Raw genomic sequence first — 22219 nt, forward strand, 5'->3', positions numbered from 1 at the left:
TATCGCATTTTACGACGATAATACCATACGTAAAAGCGAAATAAACTAAATTTAAAGTTCAACCTAAAACTACCAAACGAGTACTTCCGGGACACGTCACCGAAATAGTTTTCGTCGCAGGAAAAACGACAGGCAGCAAAAGAAGACCTTTTTATAACGCTATGGAGACTTTGTACAGCATACCATTCACTGTGCTCGAATGCCCTAATGTGAAGCTGAAGAAGCCGTCTTGGGTGCATATGCCGTCCGCCATGACCGTTTACGCGGTGGTCATCGTTTCCTATTTTCTCATCACTGGAGGTAAAGCTACATGCTAACGACCTAGTATGGATACTAAAGATAAATATTGCGGTGTGTTCAAACAGGATATTTTAAAATACTGCACGTGTCAACTGCTAAGTGTGTTTTTTTGTTTTTGCAAAAAAAAAAAAAAAAGATAAATAATAAAGTTAGCGAAGTTTGAATGAATAGCTATGGAAACGAATGTACATAACTATACAGCCGTTTTGAATATTATTACTATTAAATCATTTCCTCTTACCTTAAAACCGCGAGAGGAATTTTGATAGTTGACTAATTAGTACAACATAAAATAGGTTTGGAATTCCAGTTTGGCGCGAGCTAAATAACGTCACGGCGGTCGCATAATTATGACGTTGATAAGTAAAAGTTTTTAAAGAATATTTATCGTCAATTTTTTTTTTTTTTTTTTTTTTTTTTGCGACAGCATAACGTGATGTAACTATTTATAATACTTTTTTTTTTTTTTTTCTGCAACCGGGTGTTAGCTAAAATGTTCCATTCCAAACACCGTCTGCATTTTGATGTACAGTACGTATTTTCTACTTGTTGTAGTAGATGAAATAAAAGGTCAGATTTGCCTACGCAACTAACCAAAATGAAGTTAGTGTCTGCTATTTTTTTATTTTATTTTTTTATCTACGACAACAAAAGCTCATGAGCAGGTTGTATTCATACACATAATTAGCAAGTGGTAAGTCTCATCTTTCCCAGAGCATGTGAACGCAGCATTAAGAAATTGTACTGTATGACTCCAAACTAGTGATGCACGATAATACATACGATGTCTCGCCGATAATTCTATTCAAATATGTATGTAAAATTTTAAAGCATACAAAGATCAAATGTTACTGTGCAAAAATGTAATTTAGTGCTATTTCTTTCCACATCAAATGTGAACAAGTAGTAAATTCCATCATCTAAACAATGGCAATGACATTGTGTAATGGTAAGCTTTTGGCAACAATTACTTATAGAGTAAACAACCAAGTTGCACAAAAATGCCTTTAAAAGTAAGCCATTCCTAACACATATTACATTACTACACTGCAAAAACTCCTTAAAACTAGCAGAATTGGACAAAACTGTTGATTGCACACATTTGGAGGCTAAATCAAGTATATAATTATCGGATTGCATTATCTGTGTGACGTCATAATTGCCATTATCGGCGACCGATATTACCGTGCATCTCTACTCCAAACTGTTGATTTGTTGTTCTTATGTCAAATGAAATATGTGTAGCTCATGACTACTTTTTAAATCAAACTTCATATCTGAAAACATTTCAGCATTAATGCTTTCACTTGGATTGAATCAGACTGCACCTGCAAGCTATTTTTCCATTTTTGATGAATGCAAGTCATAATATAACATGAAAAATTCTGTTATTTGAATGACAATGTCATATTTTGTAAAGCGTTGTTGGGATCTTTTTGCCCGCCACAGGTATCATCTATGACGTCATTGTGGAGCCGCCGAGCGTGGGTTCGATGACCGATGAGCATGGACATCAGCGGCCCGTGGCGTTTTTGGCATACAGGTAAAAAAAAAATATGTAGAATTGTACACTATGGCGAAAACGATCCAAACTTTCTGTGTTTATCAGGGTTAACGGCCAGTACATCATGGAGGGCTTGGCTTCCAGCTTCCTCTTCACAATGGGGGGCCTGGGCTTCATCATCCTGGATCGCTCCAACGCACCCAACATCCCCAAGCTCAACCGCTTCCTACTGCTCTTCATCGGCTTCGTCAGCGTCATCCTCAGCTTCTTCATGGCCAGAGTGTTCATGCGCATGAAGTTGCCGTAAGTCTCCTCAAAACGCGTTTTGAAAATTCCCAGCCGTGCGTGACCTCTCCCCCCTTTTTTATTGACCTTCTAGTGGATACCTGATGGGATGAAGACACCGACCGAAGTCAACTGTGGATGATGATTCAGCCAATATGGACTAAAAGCACTGATGTCGCTTAAGAAATTGAGATAGAGATGAAGCAAAAAGTGTGATTTTTTTTTGTTTTTTTTGCTTTTTTGTTACAGTCTTGAAATAAAGTTTTTCAGAAAGAAATCGACAACTGAATAGCTCAATTTTGCCTTTAATGTAGAGACAAATGTTGCACATTTAAATCACAATTTCATATTGCACACGTCGCACCATTTATAATCATTAAATATTGCAAATCCCTGAGACTGCTTTTTTTTTTTAACAAACATGGATCTGATCCGATTTTGCCCTTTAGCTTATCCTCACATCAACAAACTTTAGCCTGTTTTGCAACCAGCATTTTTGCTCTCACGAAGCCTTGACATCACAAAGATGATTGGACGTGTGTTTATCCAGCTCCACCTTAATTAAATACAGGGGAAAAAAATGTTAGCATTATTTGTTTTGCTGCTACACACACGCATATAACAGCCAGTTTGTATTATTATGTAAAATGGGATTTATTTACCTTTGTTGTATTGACGTCAGTGTCTCCATTTTTAACGCTGGCAGTTTTTAAACCTGTTGCTGCTTCAATTTCTGCAGAAAGGAAAAAAAAAATTATTAACTTTTCAGTTTAAATGAGCTGGTCACTCCTGGACGTCCAATTCAATTGGACATCAATGGCAGCCAATGCCGGGCAATTTAGTTATTTTTGGGGCATTTCACATTTCCTGTTGATTTTGCCATGTGGCATTTTTTTTGCCATGTGACAAAATGGATTTGGATTTTGGAAAATTTGGACGTGCATAGCTGTCAATGGCTCTAATGTAAAGTGCATGGTCAAAAATTACAGCCACACGTTATTCTGCCATTTAAAATGAATGGAAAATTTGGACGTTTGCATAGTCGCCAATGGCATGGATGTGCATGGCCTTCAAAACTGCCCGATCCCCCCAGAAAATGCCCCCCCCCCCCCCCCAAAAAAAGGCGACAAACCAAAAAAATCCATTTTGCCACATACCCCCCAAAAAAGTAACATGTCAAAATCCATTTTGCCACCTGGCAAAAAAATGCCAGATGGCAAAAAAAATGCCACACAGCAAAATCCATTTTACCCCATGTCATAAAGATCCCACATGGCAAAAAAATGCCACATGGCAAAAATCAATTTTGCCACATGGCATAAAAATGCCACATGGCAAAAATCAATTTTGCCACAAGGCATAAAAATGCCACATAGTAAAATCCATTTTGCCCCATGGCATAAAAATGCCACATGGCAAAAAAAATGCCTCATGGCAAAAATCAATTTTGCCACAAGGCATAAAAATGCCACATGGCAAAAAAAATGCCACACAGCAAAATCCATTTTACCCCATGTCATAAAGATCCCACATGGCAAAAAAAGCCACATGGCAAAAAAATGGCACATAGCAAAATCCATTTTGCCCCATGGCATTAAAATGCCACATGGTAAAAAAAATAAAAATAAAAAAATAAAAATGCCACATGGCACAATCAATTTTGCCACATGGCAAAAAAAAAATGCCACATGGCAAAATCCATATTACTACATGGCAAAAAAAGGCCACATGGCAAAAAAAATGCCACATGTCAAAATCCATTTTGCCACGTGGCAAAAAAAAGCCACATGGCAAAATCCATTTTGCCCCATGGCATAAGAAAAAATGCCACATGGCACAATCCATTTTGCCCCATGGCATAAAAATGCCACATGGCACAAAAAAAAAAAAAAAAAAAGCCACATGGCAAAATCCATTTTGCCACATGGCAAATACCACTTTTGGTTCTCGACCCTGCTGCACAAAAGACCGGCTGTGAATACTCTGTTGTCAGTGCCATTGACAGCGCTCGACGTCCAATCTGGTCAAATTGAATCTGATGTCTAGCGCCGTTGTTGGTAGCCAGTAAGCTAATGTAGACGCTAGTCTAATGGACGATTTAGACATATAACGCGACAAAATGAGGACTTCCTCCCCCACCTGTGAAGATGGCATCCATTTTGTCCACCACAAAGTCTGCGTCCTCAGCGCTGAAGCACATGGGGGGTTTGAACTTCAGCACGTTGCGATGCGGGCCGTCGGCGCTCAGCAGAATAAGCTGTTCCTTCAACCTGAAGGGGTATAGACGTCAAAGCTTTTCTGGCTTAGCAAATTCCCGAGGCGTCTCTTACCGATATATGACCTCTTGCGCCTCTGCGGTAGCCGGGGTCAGCTTTGATCTGTCCCTCACCAGTTCCACGCCCACGAACAAGCCACAACCTCTACGGGAAGTCACGTTGGGTTATTTGTCGTCAGCATCGAGGAATCGCCCAGATTACCTGATGTCACCGATCAAAGGGTGTTTCTCTTTTTGCTTTTCCAGCAGGGACGTCAAGTACCCTCCGACCCGCAACGCTTGACCCTGCAGGTCTTCCTTGGCGATCACGTCCAGGACAGCCAGGCCGATGGCGCATGACACCGGGTTACCTCCGAACTGGGACATTTTCAAACAAATTAAAACCAGATTTTCTGGCGTATAAGTCGCACCGAAACACCATTTAAGACTTCCTTTCACTTCAGTTTCGTTCTTATATGTGAACCTATTGCCACATATGTCACAGATCAAGCTTGGCAGGTGAAAATGGCCTGCAGCAGTTAAGCTATATTTGAAGTTGTACTGCTAATATTGTTTCTCAGGTAAGGTTGTGGTTTTCATGGAAGTTCTGTTTCATTTTCAGAAGATTTCTGAAGACATTTTTAACTCGTCTTATCCCTTACAAACTAAATTATGAACTAGAAACTGCAATTTCTGGAGAAATTACAGATTTAGCAGGTCACTTCCTGTTTATTTGGGAACATTTCAGGGACACGTGTTGAATGGCTATCAATGGCATCCACTTACTTGGGTGCCAGTTAAATGTCAGTGGGCTGTAATGGTAAGTTTTTGGTTTAAAAAAAAAAAAAATCACAACCGCACAGGTTTTTCTCCCATTGAAAATGAATGGGATATTTGGACGTACATGGCTGTCATTGGCATGGACGTGCATGAGTGTCAATGACATCCACTTACTTGGGCGCCATCTAAATGTCATTGGGCTGTTATGGTAAGTTTTTGGTTTAAAAAAAAAAAAAATCACAACCACACAGGTTTTTGTCCCATTGAAAATGAATGGGAAATTTGGACGTACATGTCCGTCATTGGTATGGACGTGCATGGGTATCAATGACATCAACTTACTTGGGCGCCAGTTGAATGTCAATGGGCTGTTATGGTAAGTTTTTGGTTTAATAAAAAATCACAACCACACAGGTTTTTCTCTCATTGAAAATGGGAAATTTGGACGTGCATGGGTGTCAGTGGCATCAACTTGGGCGCCAGTTGAATGTCAATGAGCTGTTATGGTAAGTTTTTGGTTTAAAAAAAAAAAATCACAACCACACAGGGTTTTCTCCCACTGAAAATGGGAAATTTGGACGTACATGGCCGTCATTGGCATGGATGTGCATGGGTGTCAATGGCATCAACTTACTTGGGCGCCAGTTGAATGTCAATGGGCTGTTATGGTAAGTTTTTGGTTTAAAAAAAAAAATCACAACCACACAGGTTTTTGTCCCATTGAAAATGAATAGGAAATTTGGACGTACATGGCTGTTATTGGCATGGACGTGCATGGGTGTCAATGGCATCAACTTACTTGTGCGTCATTGAAATGTCAATGGGCTGTAATGGTAAGTTTTTGGTCAAAAATCACAACCACACAGGTTTTCCCTCCATTGAAAATGAATGGGAAATTTGGACGTACATGGCTGTCAATGGCATCCCATTTAAAATGAATGGGACAATGGGAAAGCATGAATAAGTCAATTCCTGTAGATTTTTGGTCATTTCCTATGAATTTTGAGGCATTTTTGGATCCTGTTAACTCATTGGCTGCCATTGATGGTTCTAGAAGTTCAATTCATTTCAACTGGCAGCCAATAAGTGCCTCAGACAAAAGGGTATCCATGTTTTTGTTGCGATTTGTGGTTTTGTAGAGGGTTTTTTTTCACAGTTTTTGTACGATTTTTACCTTTTATCACAATTTTTCGTTTTCTCCATGATTTTTGCTGTTTTTTTTGCGATTTTCCTGATTATTCAATTGATTTTTTGGGGGGTTTCTGAGTCACGTCCTGTAAATTCAGAGGATTTTCCGGGTCACTTCCCCATTGCATATGAAAGAGGCCTTTGGAAAAAAATGTTTTTGTCCGATTTTGGTTGAACCGTACATTTTTGGCTCACGATCGAGTTGATTTCCTGAATTGTTTAAAAAAGATGTTATCACAATTGGAAATGAATTTTCTTACCGTGTTGAAATACTCCATCCCCGACGACATGAAGGCCTCAGCGACTTTCCTGCTGGTGACCACGCACGACATTGGGTGCCCGTTGCCGATGGGTTTTCCCATGGTGACGATGTCGGGGACAAAGTCGTCACCCTGCAGCTGGAAGGCCCAGAAGTGAGTGCCGACTCGGCCGAAGCCCACCTGAACTTCGTCGGCGATGAACAATCCTCCCGCTTCGCGGACGTGCCTTAAGAATTGAGGCGATTTAGTCGACGGCCAAAACGGGCGAACCGTTTTGTCACGTACTCGGCCACTTGCTGGAAGTAGCCGGCGGGGGGGATGACCTGCCCGCCGCAACTCTGCAATGACTCGGCGATAAACGCGGCTATCTGCAGGAGAGAATGAACCAAATCTTTCTTGGTTCTGTTTGTATTACTTGCAAACAGTCCGTAGTACCTTGCGTCCGTTACTCTGCACTCGCTTGATGATATCCCGCACTTCGTCTGCGTACGCTTTGGCCGGATCCGGGTGGTCGCGTTTGTATTTGCCTCGGTACACGTCCGGGCTCGGGGCCTCCAGAGAGTACAATGTATTAGTCATGTTTTTCCCTTGATACTTTGTAGCCCAAAAGTAGGGTTGTTCCGATCATGTTTTTTTGCTCCCGATCCGATCGTTTTAGTTTGAGTATCTGCCGATCCCGATATTTCCCGATCCGATTGCTTTTTTTTTTTTTTTTTGCTCCCGATTCAATTCCGATCATTCCCGATAATTTTTCCCGATCATATACATTTTGGCAATGCATTAAGAAAAAAATGAACAAAACTCGGATGAATATATACATTCAACATACAGTACATAAGTACTGTATTAAGGGCCGGCCCAGCCTATACGCAGACTATGCAGCTGCTTAGGGCCCCTGACCACTAGGGGGCCCCCAATCTGGCAATTGTTTAATTTATATTCTATTTTGTTTACTACAGTTTGCTTTATTTGACTTTTGTGAGTTTTGATACTTGATTACAAGCTTAAAAAAAAAATAAAAGTTCTTCCTTAACTTCTTTCTTTCCTCTTTTAGAAAAAGGTTTGGCGCTATCTACTGTAAGTGCTGACAAATCATTTGGGGTGAGAAGTTTGAAGTATGCAGTGCAACAAAATCTGATTAATATACAAAATATGGACGTTTGGGTTGGATTGCATGTATGGGTTTCTCAGTACACTGTGACGAAATGGTGGGCCAAAAATATGAGCCCCTTTGCGTTATTTTGCTTAGGGCCCCCAAATGGCCTGGGCCGGCCCTGACTGTATTTGTTTATTATGACAATAAATCCTCAAGATGGCATTTACATTATTAACATTCTTTCTGTGAGAGGGATCCACAGATAGAAAAGACTTGTAATTCTTAAAGGATAAAAGTGACTTTGTATATTGTGACTAAATATTGCCATCTAGTGTATTTGTTGCGCTTTCAGTAAATGATACTGGAGCCATTTCACTGTTCTGCCTAGGGCTGTCAAACGATTAAAATTTTTTAAATCGAGTTAACTACAGCTTAAAAATTAATTAATCGTAATTAATCGCAATTCAAACCATCTATAAAATATGCCATATTTTTCTGTAAATTATTGTTGGAATGGAAAGATGGATAGATGGATATATACATTCAACATACTGTACATAAGGACTGTATTTGTTTATTATAACAATAAATCAACAAGATGGCATTAACACTATTAACATTCTGTTAAAGCGATCCATGGATAGGGGTGCTGAAGCCTATAAAATCAGTCGCACCCAAGCGCCAGCAGAGGGCGGCAAAACTCCATAAAACAATTAACAAGCAGTTCACTGTACTGTCATTTAAATCTGTCTGAGCGGGGGGAGTGCGTTAATTGCGGCAAATATTTTAACGTGATTAATTTAAAAAATTAATTAACGGCCATTAACGCGATAATTTTGACAGCCCTAGTTCTGCCCAAACGCATGATGGGAAGTGCAACCATGACTGTGCGTAGTGGCACCAATTGATATATCTTCTCTGCGTTGGGAAGTAACATAGGGTGTTAAGGAAAAGATCAACCACTACCGCCCTTTCCCACATTACGTCCCATGATATTTCTAATTGTTGAGAGAGGGATTTTAAGGCTTTAGCCAATTAAAAACAGGCTCCAAAGACTGCCAAAATTCTCTCTACTCATTTTACTCTGCCTGTTAGCTCTATATATAGGTAAAACAGCGCCATTATAGATTGAAAGCGACAATGCGTGAGTGGGTCGTGCAGCGCATGCGTTAATTGCGTTAAATATTTTAACGTTATTAATTAAAAAAAAAAAAAAAAAAATTAAAAAAAGGCATGTCCGATATTTTTTTGCCGATTCCGATACTTTGAAAATGACGTGATCGGACCCGATCGATCGGGATGTCTTTAGTTATCGATATGCTACCACCAAGATGGAGAAAGACAGAGACAGATTGAACACATAGGTGGAGTTTGACTTTTGGGTCAGGGGGGGCACAACATGTTGATGACCCCGAAACGCAGTGTCAGCAATAAAATTAACTTACAAGAATATTTATAATAATAAGTTGACAATGAGCGTTTTTTGTTTCCCATCATTCTTGAGGGGAATTTTAAATCAGGCTGCTTAGGCAATACTTTTCGCCAAGATTGTCGTCCATTGAATATGGTACGCCCGCCGGTGTCGTGCCAATGTAGTTACCCCAGTCAAATATTGTATCCCCGGGGCGGAGCCATATGGAGGCAGATTTGTGTCTTTATTATTCAACCCCCAAAAAAATGTCCCTTCAATTAAAAAAAAAAAAAAAAGTGTTTGAATTAGGGCTGTCAAAATTATCGCGTTAACGGGCGGTAATTAATTTTTAAAAATTAATCACGTTAAAATATTTGACGCAATTAACGCACATGTCCCGCTCAGACAGATTTAAATGACAGCACAGTGAAATGTGTACTTGTTGTGTTTTTCGGAGTTTTGTCACCCTCTGCTGGCGCTTGTGTGCGACTGATTTTATAGGCTTCAGCACCCATGAGCATTGGGTAAGTAATTATTGACATCAACAATGGCGGGCTACTAGTTTATTTTTTGATTCAAAATTTTACAAATTTTATTAAAACGAAAACATTAAGAGGGGTTTTAATACAAAATTTCTATAACTTGTACTAATATTTACCTTTTAAGAACTACAAGTCTTTCTATCCATGGATCGCTTTAACAGAATGTTAATATGTTAATGCCATCTTGTTGATTTATTGTTATAATGAACAAATACAGTCCTTATGTACCGTATGTTGAATGTATATATCCATCTTGTGTCTCATCTTTCCATTCTAACAATTTATTTTACAGAATATATATATACATAATTTACAGAAAATATGGCATATTTTATAGATGGTTTGAATTGCGATTAATTACAATTAATTAATTTTTAAGCTGTAATTAACTCAATTAAAAATTTTAATCGTTTGACAGCCCTAGTTTGAATGCAAAAATAAATTTGAAACTCAAAACACTGAAAGCTTTTTTTTTTTTTTTTTTTTAAATTATTTTTGAAGCTACTTTTTTTGATTGAAGTAATGTTCATTTGTTTTTGGGCCACATTTTGCCTTGGACATTTTTGTTTTTATTATTCAGTCAAAAAAAAATGTAAGATTTTAGAAAAGAAAATCACTTCAATCAAAAAAAAGAAAAATTTCCATCATAGGAAAAGTTTTTGAATGCGAAAAAATATTCGAGATTGAAAAATTTGCATTTGAACACTTAATTTTTCATTGAAAAAGTTTTCTTTGATTGCAGCAATCCTTTTTGTGTTTGGGCCATATTATGATTAGGACATTTGTGTCCAAATCATTCAACCCCCCCCCCAAAAGTTGCTTCAATCAAAAAAAAAAAATTTTTAGGTCAAAGAAAAAACAAATTTTAAAAAATATTTTTTCCCCCCAAAATTAAAAAAAAAAATTATATGCAAAATAAATGACCATCTAAGGTGCTAGAAAAATAATTTTGACCCATTATAAATTTTTTTATTTTTGTTCATTTCATTCATTTTTGTTGCAGTTTTATTGCTTTTCAACTTTTATATATATAGGATAGTCAATTACATGCAATGACACTTTTCGGACACCAGGGGGGCCTGGCCCTCCCATAAAATCCGCTTATGATTGAACAGGTAAAGAAACTATAAAAACCGTCATTTGCTAATTTTTTTCAAGCTATTTTTTTATCTTTTTCGGCCTCACTCCCGATCAGGTTTATTGTTTAACTCACTGTCGGCCACATTAGAAGGATTAATGGACGTCTATCATGGTCAATGGCACTCACCACGTGGACATAAGGTTGCAGCGACGCGTCGGACAGGTGGTGCAACTTGTAGGGGCTGATTTCGATAAGAGACGTCACGTGGCCGTGATAGGCGCTACGACAAAACACAAAGAAATCCCTTTTAATATCAAATAATCGCTGATATTTATTCATTTTTTAAAATTCATTTAAATTTTTTTAATTTAAAAAGAAGAGGGAAAATACATTTTCAAGTTCTATAATTATAATTAAAAACTATTTTTTATATTAGCATACATATATATATACTGCAAATTTATAATGTGTTAATCACATTATTTTTCTTAAATCTAGTCAAATCATTTTCTCCATCTTGTTTTGAGTGTTAAAGGCTAAAGTCAACAGCTTGATGCATGATATTATTCCACTTATTTTAAGTAAACATTACTATTTGTTCTCATTAAGCACATACAGAGGCGTAGCAAGGGTCCCCCGGGGCCCCAGGCAACAAGCAACATGGGGCCTTTCGAGCGTGTGCAAGTAAGGGGGACAGTTGGACTTGGAGCAATAGCATATTTAATAAAAGTATAATAACGCCTCGGTCTCATAGAGCGCTTTTTAGGACACTCAAAGTGCCCGGCTTCTACATTAGGACATAAAACTACAGTAACATAGTACACTCACCACTGTCTTGCTTCCTTTTTCCCTCTTCTGCTTTTTTTTTTGCTTACGTCGCTTCCAGAAGGATAACTTCTCTTCATTTTGGATATACGCCAATAAAAAAAAAAAAAGAAGCCAAATCGCCGCTCACTCTCAGTCTGAGTCACGTGTGGGGGGGGGGGGGGGGTGTAGAGCGAGTGAAGGGGCCCCTTCAGGGAACTCAGACACACGGCTTGTGCTAAATCTGTTGGCCCTCTGGGGGCCCCCCTGCTGGCTGGGGGCCCTAGGCAATTGCCTGGTTTGCCTAATGGGCCGCTACGCCTCTGAGCACATAGTATATATATATATTATATATACATATACATATATAATATTTTAATGTATTTATATTTTTCAATTAAAAAATACGTAAAAAACATTCTTTTTTAGTATTGTTGCTGTTTCAAAATTTTTTAAGCTTATTTTAAGAATAAAAAAAAATACAGTAAATTTGGATTTTCTTTTCTCATTTGTTCATTTTTGATAAAAACCTGAAAGATGCTAATTATTCTCTTAAATTTAGTTTTTTTTTTTTAATTGAAATGAGAAAACCTGTAAATAATCTTTATATTTTACAATTCTAGAGGTTTTATTGCATTTTTAGTTTTTATATTGGCAAATATCTTCCCCCTATATATACATACATACACACATATATACATAATATTTTAATCTAAATTTTTAAATAAAAAAATTATATTTTAAAAAAAAACTATTTTTAATATTGTTGCGGTTTCAATTAAATTTTAATTTAAAAAGAAAAAGTTATTTTTAGTTAGTTATATTTAGTTTTTTTTTTTTTTTTTTTTACTTGAGAAGGGATAAAACCCGTAAATAATCATTATATTATACAACTATCTTGTTATTGCATTTAAATTTTTATATTAGAAAATACTTTCACCAAATATATACATACATACATAACATACATATATACATACACATACTGTTTTTGTTTTTTAAAGTTTTTTCTAATTAGATTTTTTATTTTTATATTGGCAAATATCTTCCCCTTATAAATATATACACACACATATACAGTGGGCAAATAAGTATTTCGTCAACCACCAAAAGAGGCCTGTAATTGTCAACATGGGTATACCTCAAACATGATAGACAGAATGTGGGAAAAAAAAAAACAGAAAATCCCATTGTTTAATTTTAAAAGTATTTATTTCCAAATTAGAGTGGAAAATAAGTATTTGGTCACCTACAAACAAGCAAGATTTCTGGCTGTCAAAGAGGTCTAACTTCTTTTAACGAGGTCTAACGAGGCTCCACTCATTACCTGTATTAATGGCACCTGTTTTATCTCATTATCGGTATAAAAGACACCTGTCCACAACCTCAGTCAGTCAAACTCCACTATGGCCAAGACCAAAGAGCTGTCGAAGGACACCAGTGACAAAATGGATGATCCAGAAGAGGACTGGGAGAATGTGTTATGGTCAGATGAAACCAAAATAGAACTTTTTTGGTAGAAACACAGGTTTTCGTGTTTGGAGGAGAAAGAATACTGAATTGCATCCGAAGAACAACATACCCACTGTGAAGCATGGGGGTGGAAACATCATGCTTCACAGTGGGTATGGTGTTCTTCTGCACCAAAACATCACTGCTCTAGAGGAGATCTGCATGAAGGAATGGGCCAAAATACCAGCAACAGTGTGTGAAAAGCTTGTGAAGAGATACAGAAAATGTTTGGCCTCCAATATTGCTAACAAAGGGTACATAACAAAGTATTGAGATGAACTTTTGGTATTTAAGTATTTATGTTTATCAATTTTATAACAACAACAACAAAAATTGCATTATAAAAATAAATATACTGATTTCTGTCATCTTTGATCCTTTTCTGATCTTAATTCTAGTGAAAATCATCAAGTATGACACCTGAGGTTTGTTACGATGTAGGTGGCGTACTCACTTGTCCAAGGTGATGATATCTTCGCTACCCGAGTACTGGCGGGCGAGGCGGAGCGCCAGGTCGTTGGCCTCCGATCTGGAGTTCAAAAGGGTGTGCGGGTCACTTAGCGGAGTTACTGAGTCACCATTAAACACACACGCTCAAGGCCCAAGTACGTGATTCACTCGCGCGTCATTTCAGCTTTCAGCAACTAACACAACACCTTCCATGTCGAAGCAAACTGTTCGAAATAGAAAAACTACAGTTAATTGTTGGTGATCCTTGGTTACTTATTGACGAGTCGCCATGCCATGCGACCTGTGGTTTATCTAAAGCAAGGTAACATCACGCCCATATATCACTTCCTGAGGAACCCAATAGTTTTATCATGTTTCAAATGCGCTGAGTTATGATAAACATTAGTTAATCATCTTAGGTCATGTTTCTGTCACCATGGAGCAATGGAGCATTTTGATGTATGTTCCTGGAATTTATTCAACTCTAAGCAGTAAACTTAGTCACATTTTTGTTAAATAGGTCTTGGCTTTAATTCTTTAATTTTTAACAGGTCATTTAACAGGTCAGGTGACTATTTTGTTAATTAAAAAAATAACAATAAAAACGTCACTTAATAAAGACGTTCACATACGAAGTACATGGATAGCACATTTTGAGACGCATAGGGCATAATATTAGCAAAACGGCGATGGTTGCTCTATCGGATCCATTTCTGTTCATTTTGAGACATGTCGGGGTCATTTCCTGTTCAAATTGGGTCACTTCCTGTTGATTTGGGGGCAATTCAGGTTCACTTCCTGAGGATATCGAGTCACCTGTTGATTTTGAGGCATTCCAGGGTAACTTTCTGTTGAATTGTGGGCATTTCAGGGAAACCTCCTATTCATATTGGGTCATTTCCTGTTAATTTGGGGTCATTTCAGGTTCACTTCCTTTTCATATTGGGTCACTTCTTGTTGATTTTGAGTCACTTTGGTTGGAAATCAATAGGAGTGAATGGAAGTTTTTCTGCCATAGAAATGAATGGGAAAAATTTTCCCCATCAGAAATGAATGGGAAACTTTGCCTATAAGAAGTTAATGTGTATATTTTTGGTAAATTTCAGGGGAACCTTACGTTTTTGGCAAAAACTGTATACGACTTTTGTGCCCCCTAATGTCCTGAATTTCTGGATGTGTAAATGTTGCGATTTGGACTAAAACTAAAAAACAAAATAAAACAAAAAGAAACAAACATGAATGGGAAATTTTTCCCATTAGAAATAAATGGGTATGTTTTTGGCAAAAACTGTATATGACCTTTGTGCCCCTTAACATCCTGAATTTTTTTTTATGTGTAAATGATGCGATTTGCACATAAACTAAAAACAAACAAACAAACAAAAAAAAAACATGAATGGGAAATTTTTCTCATTAGAAACGAATTGCTATGTTTTTTTTTTACAGATTTTAGTAGAACCGTACATTTTTGGCAAAAACTATTACGACCTTTGTGCCCCTTGATCCTGGATTTTTTTTTTTTTTTATGTGTAAATAATGCGATTTGTACAAAAACTAAAAACAAACAAACAAAAAAAGAACATGAATGGGAAATTTTTCCCATTAGAAACGAATTGCTATGTTTTTTTACAGATTTGAGTAAAACCGTACATTTTTAGCAAAAATTGGATTACGACGTTTGTGCACCTTGATGTCCCGGATTTTTTTATGTGTAAATGATGCGATTTGGACTAAAACTAATAAACAAAATAACGAAACATTAATGGGAAATTTTTCCCATTAGAAATGAATGGGTATGTTTTTGGCAAAAAACTGTATACGACCCTGGTGCCCCGTAATGTCCAGAATTTTTGGATGTGTAAATAATGCGATTTGTACAAAAACTAAAAAACAAAAAATAAAAAAAGACATGAATGGGAATTTTTTCCCATTAGAAATGATTGGGAATGTTTTTGCCAAATTTTAGCGCAACCGTACGTTTGTGGCCAAAACTGTATAAAACCTTTGTGCCCCTTAACATCCTGAATTTTTGGATGTGAAAATGTTGCGATTTGGACAAAAACTAAAAAAAAAAAAAAAAAAAAAAAAAAAAAACATGTTTAGGAATTTTTTCCCATTAGAAAAGAATGGGTATGTTTTTGGCAAAAAACTGTATACGACCCTGGTGCCCCGTAATGTCCAGAATTTTTGGATGTGTAAATAATGCGATTTGTACAAAAACTAAAAAACAAAAAATAAAAAAAGACATGAATGGGAATTTTTTCCCATTAGAAATGATTGGGAATGTTTTTGCCAAATTTTAGCGCAACCGTACGTTTGTGGCCAAAACTGTATAAAACCTTTGTGCCCCTTAACATCCTGAATTTTTGGATGTGAAAATGTTGCGATTTGGACAAAAACTAAAAAAAAAAAAAAAAAAAAAAAAAAAACATGTTTAGGAATTTTTTCCCATTAGAAATGAATGGGTATGTTTTTGGCAAATTTTAGCAGAACCGTACGTTTTCGGCAAAAATGGTATACGACTTTTGTGCCCCTTAACGTCCTGAATTTGATGCGTAAATGATCCGATTTAGACAAACACTAAAAACATGAAAACAAATACAACAACAGAAACTTTTGCGGCGAACTAAAACGGAAACGCCATTGAAAAAAAGATTTTTTTAAAAATATAGATTTTAGCTTTTGCATGAGATGTCAAACTACCGTCAGTTAGAAATAAAAACAGAAATAAACTAATTATGTTCTATAAAAATACTAATTTTCATTTAAAAAAAAATAAAAATATTTGTATTTAACTTTTTTCTAGCATGGACAAAAATCGACGTCCAATTCATTTAAACTGGGAGTAAATTCTCGTCTTTCCTTGCCATTGACGGCGCTCGACATCCAATCCATTTTGACTACGTCTTGCGCCGTCAACGAGTTCAATGCGTGCACCATAAAGTGTTAAAACAACTGCATGTACACTGCAGCATTACTGGCATTGTCTTCTGAAACGATTCCAAGTTGGACGAGTTTTTTGGAATGTGGTGTAGCTGCAACTCATGCAAATTGAAAACGCGCCCAGTCCCCGATGCGCTCACCCAGAATTGACGAAATAGAAGACCGACAGCTGGCTGGGTAGCGTGGCCTGCAGCCTCTGGGCGTACAGCACCAAGTTGTCGTGCAGGAAGCGCGAGTTGGTGTTGAGCTCTCCCATTTGACGCGCGCCGGCCTGCACCACGTCAGGGTGGCAGTGACCCACTGGCGGGATAAGACGACAAGTCAATTGATGTCTATCCCAATCATAGCATTTAACGAGCTAACAAGCGCCAACTTGCACCTAAGCAGCCAAATTCAAAGCACATTTGATGGTGACCTTTTGACCTTTGACCTCACGCCCCCAAATTTAATCACTTTCTCCTTTTATCGTATCAACTACCCTGCAAATTTCAATTAGTCAGTTTCAGTCAGTGGATGTTATTCATGTTATTAAACGTATTGACATGTTTCAAACTATTATTTAATGTTCTAACCTATGCATTTATAGGGTTTTATATATATTGTCATTTTTGGAATATAAAGCACACCTGAGTAAGCCGCCACGGCGCCACCCGCCAAATTTGACACAAAAACGGCATTTGTTCATTGACAAGCCACACTGGACTATAAACTGTAGCTGTCCTCACTGTATTATGGGATATTTACACTAAAAGATAACCGGAAACGTTTTAATTGACAGCAGCAACATCATAATACTGTCATAAGAAACACAATGAAGCTTTGAACCAATTGATTGCAAAGCTTCTTTGCTTCAAGAAGCTTCATTTGGCCATCACTGCTCCCTTGGAGGAGATAGTCAACCTCTGCTGCCTCCTGCTGTCAACACTGTTGTTGTCCAACATGCCTCCTAGCATGCAATGCAGCGATACAAGAGGCAATATTTTCCCGTTGGGACGTGTCTTAACCTGAAAATTCTGTACGTTGAGACGTTCGTAAGTAGAGGTACCACTGTACACAAAAAGTTAAAAACTGAAGGGTGACACTACTTCACGTTTATTCACATTACGTGGTCGGTTTTTGTAACATTTATGTCACACAGCTGTTGCCATAGTTGTGCACTCCCTGTGGGTGTGGTATTACAGTAAAAAGGAACCACTCTGATGAGTAGTGTGCACATGTGATGAGAAGCTCACTAAATGAAGTGTTGTTCCACTCAAGTCTCGGCCTTACAAGTACTTAGATTAAGGAAGTATAGAACAGTTTTGGTCCCCATTAACAGCGTTAATTGAGGGGATAACTGTATTCCCTTTCTGACCTCTGACCTTTGGCCTTATCACCCCAACGTTTCATCTTTCAAGTTTGATAGTAATCCTTTTCTGTAGGTTCCACCTACCGGTGCTGGTATACCTTTTTAAAATATTCATTCTAATGTTATATTTTTGAATAAACTAATGGAAAATACCGTAAATTTTGGACCTCAAGGCGCACCTGACTATAAGCTGCTACCCACCAAATTTGGTACTAAAACGAATCCTCAGTGTATCATGGGATATTTACATCAAAATAAATGAACCAATAACACTGTATTTGACAAACAAACAAACAAAAAAAAAACATGAATGGGATTTTTTTCCCATTAGAAATGAATGGGTATGTTTTTGTCAAATTATAGCAAAAACCAATTCTTTTTTGGCAAAAACTGCATACGACCTTTGTACCCCTTGATGTCCTGGATTTTTTTTATGTGTAAATGATGCGATTTGGACGAAAACTAAAAAACAAAAACAAATATGAATGGGAAATTTTACCCATTAGAAATGAAAAAAACCCCAAAGAAAACTGGCGTCGCTTGGCGTCCTGAATTTTTTGATGAGTAAATGATGCGATTCGGACAAAAACTAAAAAACAAAACCAAAAAAAACCAAAAAAAAAACCAAACAAACATAAATGGGACATTTTTCCCATTAGAAATGAATGGGTATGTTTTTTTGGCAAATTTTAGCGGAACTATACGGTTTTGGCAAAAACTGCAGACAACCTTTGTGCCCCTTGACGTCCTGGATTTTTTTATGCTTAAATGATGTGGACAAAAACTAATAAAGCAAACAACAACAAAAAAAAAATCCCTTTAGCAGCGAACTAAAACGGAATTTTAGTTTTTGCATGAGATGTAAAACTACCATCAGTTAGGAATAAAAACAGAAACTAATTATGTTCTATAAAAATACTAATTTTCATTTAAAAAAAAAAAAAATAAATAATAAAAAAAAAAAATATATATATATATATATATATTTATATATATACTGTATATATTCGTATTTAACTTAGATGTATCCTGAAAGTTCTTCCGTAACAAGAGGCAATATTTTCCCGTCGAGGCGTGTCTTAACCTGAAAATTCTGTACGTGGAGACGTTTGTAAGTAGAGGTACCACTGTACCCAAAAAATGTATGTTAAAACTTGAAAGGTGACACTGCTTCACGTTTTTTTCACATTACGTGGTCGGTTATCGTAACACATTTATGTCACACAGCTGTTGCCATAGTTGTGCACTCCCTGTGGGTGTGGTATTACAGTAAAAAGGAACCTCTCTGATGAGTGGTGTGCACATGTGATGAGAAGCTCACTAAATGAAGTGTTGTTTCACTCAAGTCTCGGCCTTACATGTACTTAGATTAAGGAAGTACAGAACAGTTTGGTCCCCATTAACAGTGTTAATTGAGGGATAACTGTATTCCCTTTCTAACCTCTGACTTTTGGCCTTATCACTCCTAAATGTTTCAATTTAGATATAAATATATTAACATATAACGCTGTACTTGACTGCGGCATCATAAGACTGTCATAAGACCAAATGAACCACCATGAAGCTTTGCCGGCAATTGGTTCATTGCTTCAAGTGTCAAGGGGCAGGAGTGCTCCCTTGGGGGAGACAGTCAACCTCTGCTGCTACCTGCCGTCAACACTGTTGTCGTCCAACATGCCTCCGAGCATGAAGCGATACAGATGTAAATAACGATTAAAACTCATGTTCTGTGGTAATTAGTTCTTCAGTTACTGTTCCAGTTGTTTCATTAATTGCATGTAAGGGTATTTGGTGACACTTTATTTGACAGTGGCACCATAAGCCTGTCCTTGGACCATCATAATTATGACATGACACTGTCATAAGCATTGATGAATAGACGTCAATGGCATAGCCTAATTCGGGTGCCTGTTGAATATCAATGTGCTGTAATGGTAAAAAAATCACAGCCACATGTTTTTCTGCCATTTAATAAGAATGGAAAATTTGGACGTGGAAAGCCGTCAATGGCATAACCTGACTTTGGTGTCAGTTGAATGTCAATGCGCTCTAATGTAAAGTGTATGGTCAAAAATAACAGCCACACTTGTTTTCTGCCATTTAAATTTGAATGGAAAATTTGGACGTGCATAGCTGTAAATGGCATGGATGTGCATGGCCTGCAAAACTGCCATACACCCCCCTCAAAATGCCACATACCACCCCCTAAAAAAATGCCACATACCAAAGAAAAAAATGCCCCATGGCAAAAGCAATTTTGCCACATGGCAAAAAAAAAAAAAAAAAAAAAAAATGCCACATAGGAAAGAAAAAATGGCGCATGGCAAAAGTCATTTGCCACATGGCAAAAAAAAAATGCTACATGGCAAAGAAAAAATGGCACATGGCAAAAGTCATTTTGCCACATGGCAAAAAAAATGCTACATGACAAAGAAAAAATGCCACATGACAAAAGCCATTTTGCCACGTGGCAAAAAAAAAATGCCACAGGGCAAAAGCCATTTTGCCACATGGCAAAAAAAAAAAAAAAAAAAAAAGCCACATGGCAAAAAAAAAAAAGCCACATGGCAAAGGCCATTTTGCCACATGGCAAAAAAAAAATGCAACATGGCGAAAGCCATTTTGCCACATGGCAAAAAAAAATGCCACATGGCAAAAAAAAAAGCCTCATAGGAAAGAAAAAAATCGCACATGGCAAAAGTCATTTTGCCACATGGCAAAAAAAAAGCCACATAGAAAAGAAAAAATGGCACATGGCAAAAGTCATTTTGCCACATGGCAAAAAAATGCCACATGGCAAAATTCATTTTGCCACATGGCAAAAAAAATGCCACATGGCAAAAAAAAAAAGCCACATGGCAAAATCCATTTTGCCACGTAGCAAAAAAAAAAAAAAAGCCACATGGCAAAATCCATTTTGCCACGTAGCAAAAAAAAAAAAAAGCCACATGGCAAAATCCATTTTGCCACATGGCAAAAAAAATGCCACATGGCAAAAAAAAAAAAAGCCACATGGCAAAATCCATTTTGCCACATGGCAAAAAAAAAAGCCACATGGCAAAATCCATTTTGCCACATGGCAAAAAAATGCCACATGGCAAGGAAAAAATGCCACTTGACAAAAGTCATTTTGCCACATGGCAAAAGCCATTTTGCCACATGGCAAAAAATGCCACATGGGAAAAGCCATTTTGCCACACGGCAAATACCCCTTTAGGTTCTCGGCCCTGCTGGTTATAATGCCGATGTCAGATAACGTGTTGCCTATTAACCCAAATAAATCAACAAATAACGTGCTATAGTCCAAAAATTATGGTAAGAATCATCAATAATAACAAAAAAAAAATTTTTTTTTTCAAAAAACACTCATTCACGGGCGAACGGATACTTTCTGGGGACCGTTCAACAAAATTACCTGTGTCGTGCGAAAATTCCGGTCATTTTGATATGCCTTGCAAAGCCCCATCTAATGAATAAAAACACTGTTTATGGGCCTAAGTAAAACTACGAGTGCCTTACAATGTAGTGGTCCCCAACCACCGGTCCGTGGACCTGCACCGTTCCGCAAGCCGCTTGGCACCGGTCCGCAAGAGAAATATTATTTCCGTTATAAATCACTTGTGGACCATCAACACTCAAGTATAGAGATAAGGATTCAACGGGTGCACTTGAGGGTTGCCAGATCAGAACAGTCCCCAGGCCAATCACACTGTAAATATACCTTGCCTAATCTATCGCCGCTGCTACACCTATGCACTCTGTCTTTTCATGTCTTTTCATCAATCATTCACTAGTAGTCATAAAGTAGGAATGAATAATTCCTACCATGAGCCACGTTGTTGATACAGTCCAAGTAGCGTCGGCCCTTCTCGTCATACATGTACTGACCCCTGGCCCGCACCATTTTAATGGGGTCATCGCTGAAGAAGATTTTACATGAAGGCCTGCGGAAAGACACCAAATCCAATTAAGCATCAAGAAAAGCAGATTACTTGCTAAATGACTCCATTTTTTTTTACCCGATGAGATTCCGCCGGAGGGTGATTGTCTGCGATTTGCTCAACTTCTGCGCACACATCATGCAAGTGTCGCAGGGAGGAGTCCTTCACTCGCTTTTTGGATCGTGTGACGCCCATTTGTAGGACGACACCGTCGGCGCACCACCGCCTAGTTCTGCCGCCACCTACTGGCAACGCGCTCTCATCACATCCCATTCCAAAATAAAGGCCATGTGCCATTTTTTTTTTGCCATGGGGCAAAATGGATTTTGGTTTGTCGCATTTTTTTTGGGCGGGTATGTGGCATTTTTTTTGCGGGGTATGATGGCAGTTTTGCAGGCCATGCACGCCCATGCCATTGACGGCTATGCACGTCCAAATTTTCCATTAAAATTTAAATAAACGTGTGGCTGTGATTTTTTTTGACCATACACTTTACATGAGTGCGCATTGACATTCAACT

General features: G+C 37.7%; 2 protein-coding genes across 2 annotated transcripts; one reads left to right on the top strand and one right to left on the bottom strand.

The window, feature by feature from the left end:
• The first annotated feature begins 95 nt into the window (after nucleotides 1-95).
• On the top strand, nucleotides 96-2486 carry ostc (oligosaccharyltransferase complex subunit). Its single transcript, XM_057854986.1, has 4 exons — nucleotides 96-300; nucleotides 1750-1843; nucleotides 1910-2107; nucleotides 2184-2486. Exons 1-4 carry the CDS (start codon nucleotides 162-164, stop codon nucleotides 2200-2202), a joined length of 450 nt encoding a protein of 149 aa, XP_057710969.1. The 5' UTR covers nucleotides 96-161; the 3' UTR covers nucleotides 2203-2486.
• Nucleotides 2161-21997, bottom strand: etnppl (ethanolamine-phosphate phospho-lyase). Its single transcript, XM_057854985.1, has 13 exons — nucleotides 21778-21997; nucleotides 21584-21702; nucleotides 16551-16710; nucleotides 13472-13546; nucleotides 10888-10981; nucleotides 7007-7123; nucleotides 6857-6939; nucleotides 6572-6797; nucleotides 4567-4721; nucleotides 4420-4509; nucleotides 4229-4359; nucleotides 2752-2822; nucleotides 2161-2645 (listed from the first exon to the last, which is right to left on the bottom strand). The coding sequence occupies exons 1-13, from the start codon at nucleotides 21837-21839 to the stop codon at nucleotides 2592-2594; spliced, it is 1437 nt and encodes a 478-aa protein (XP_057710968.1). The 5' UTR covers nucleotides 21840-21997; the 3' UTR covers nucleotides 2161-2591.
• Nucleotides 21998-22219: the final 222 nt, after the last annotated feature.

This window comes from Corythoichthys intestinalis, chromosome 13 (assembly GCF_030265065.1).
Source record: "Corythoichthys intestinalis isolate RoL2023-P3 chromosome 13, ASM3026506v1, whole genome shotgun sequence".
Lineage (NCBI taxonomy): Eukaryota > Metazoa > Chordata > Actinopteri > Syngnathiformes > Syngnathidae > Corythoichthys > Corythoichthys intestinalis.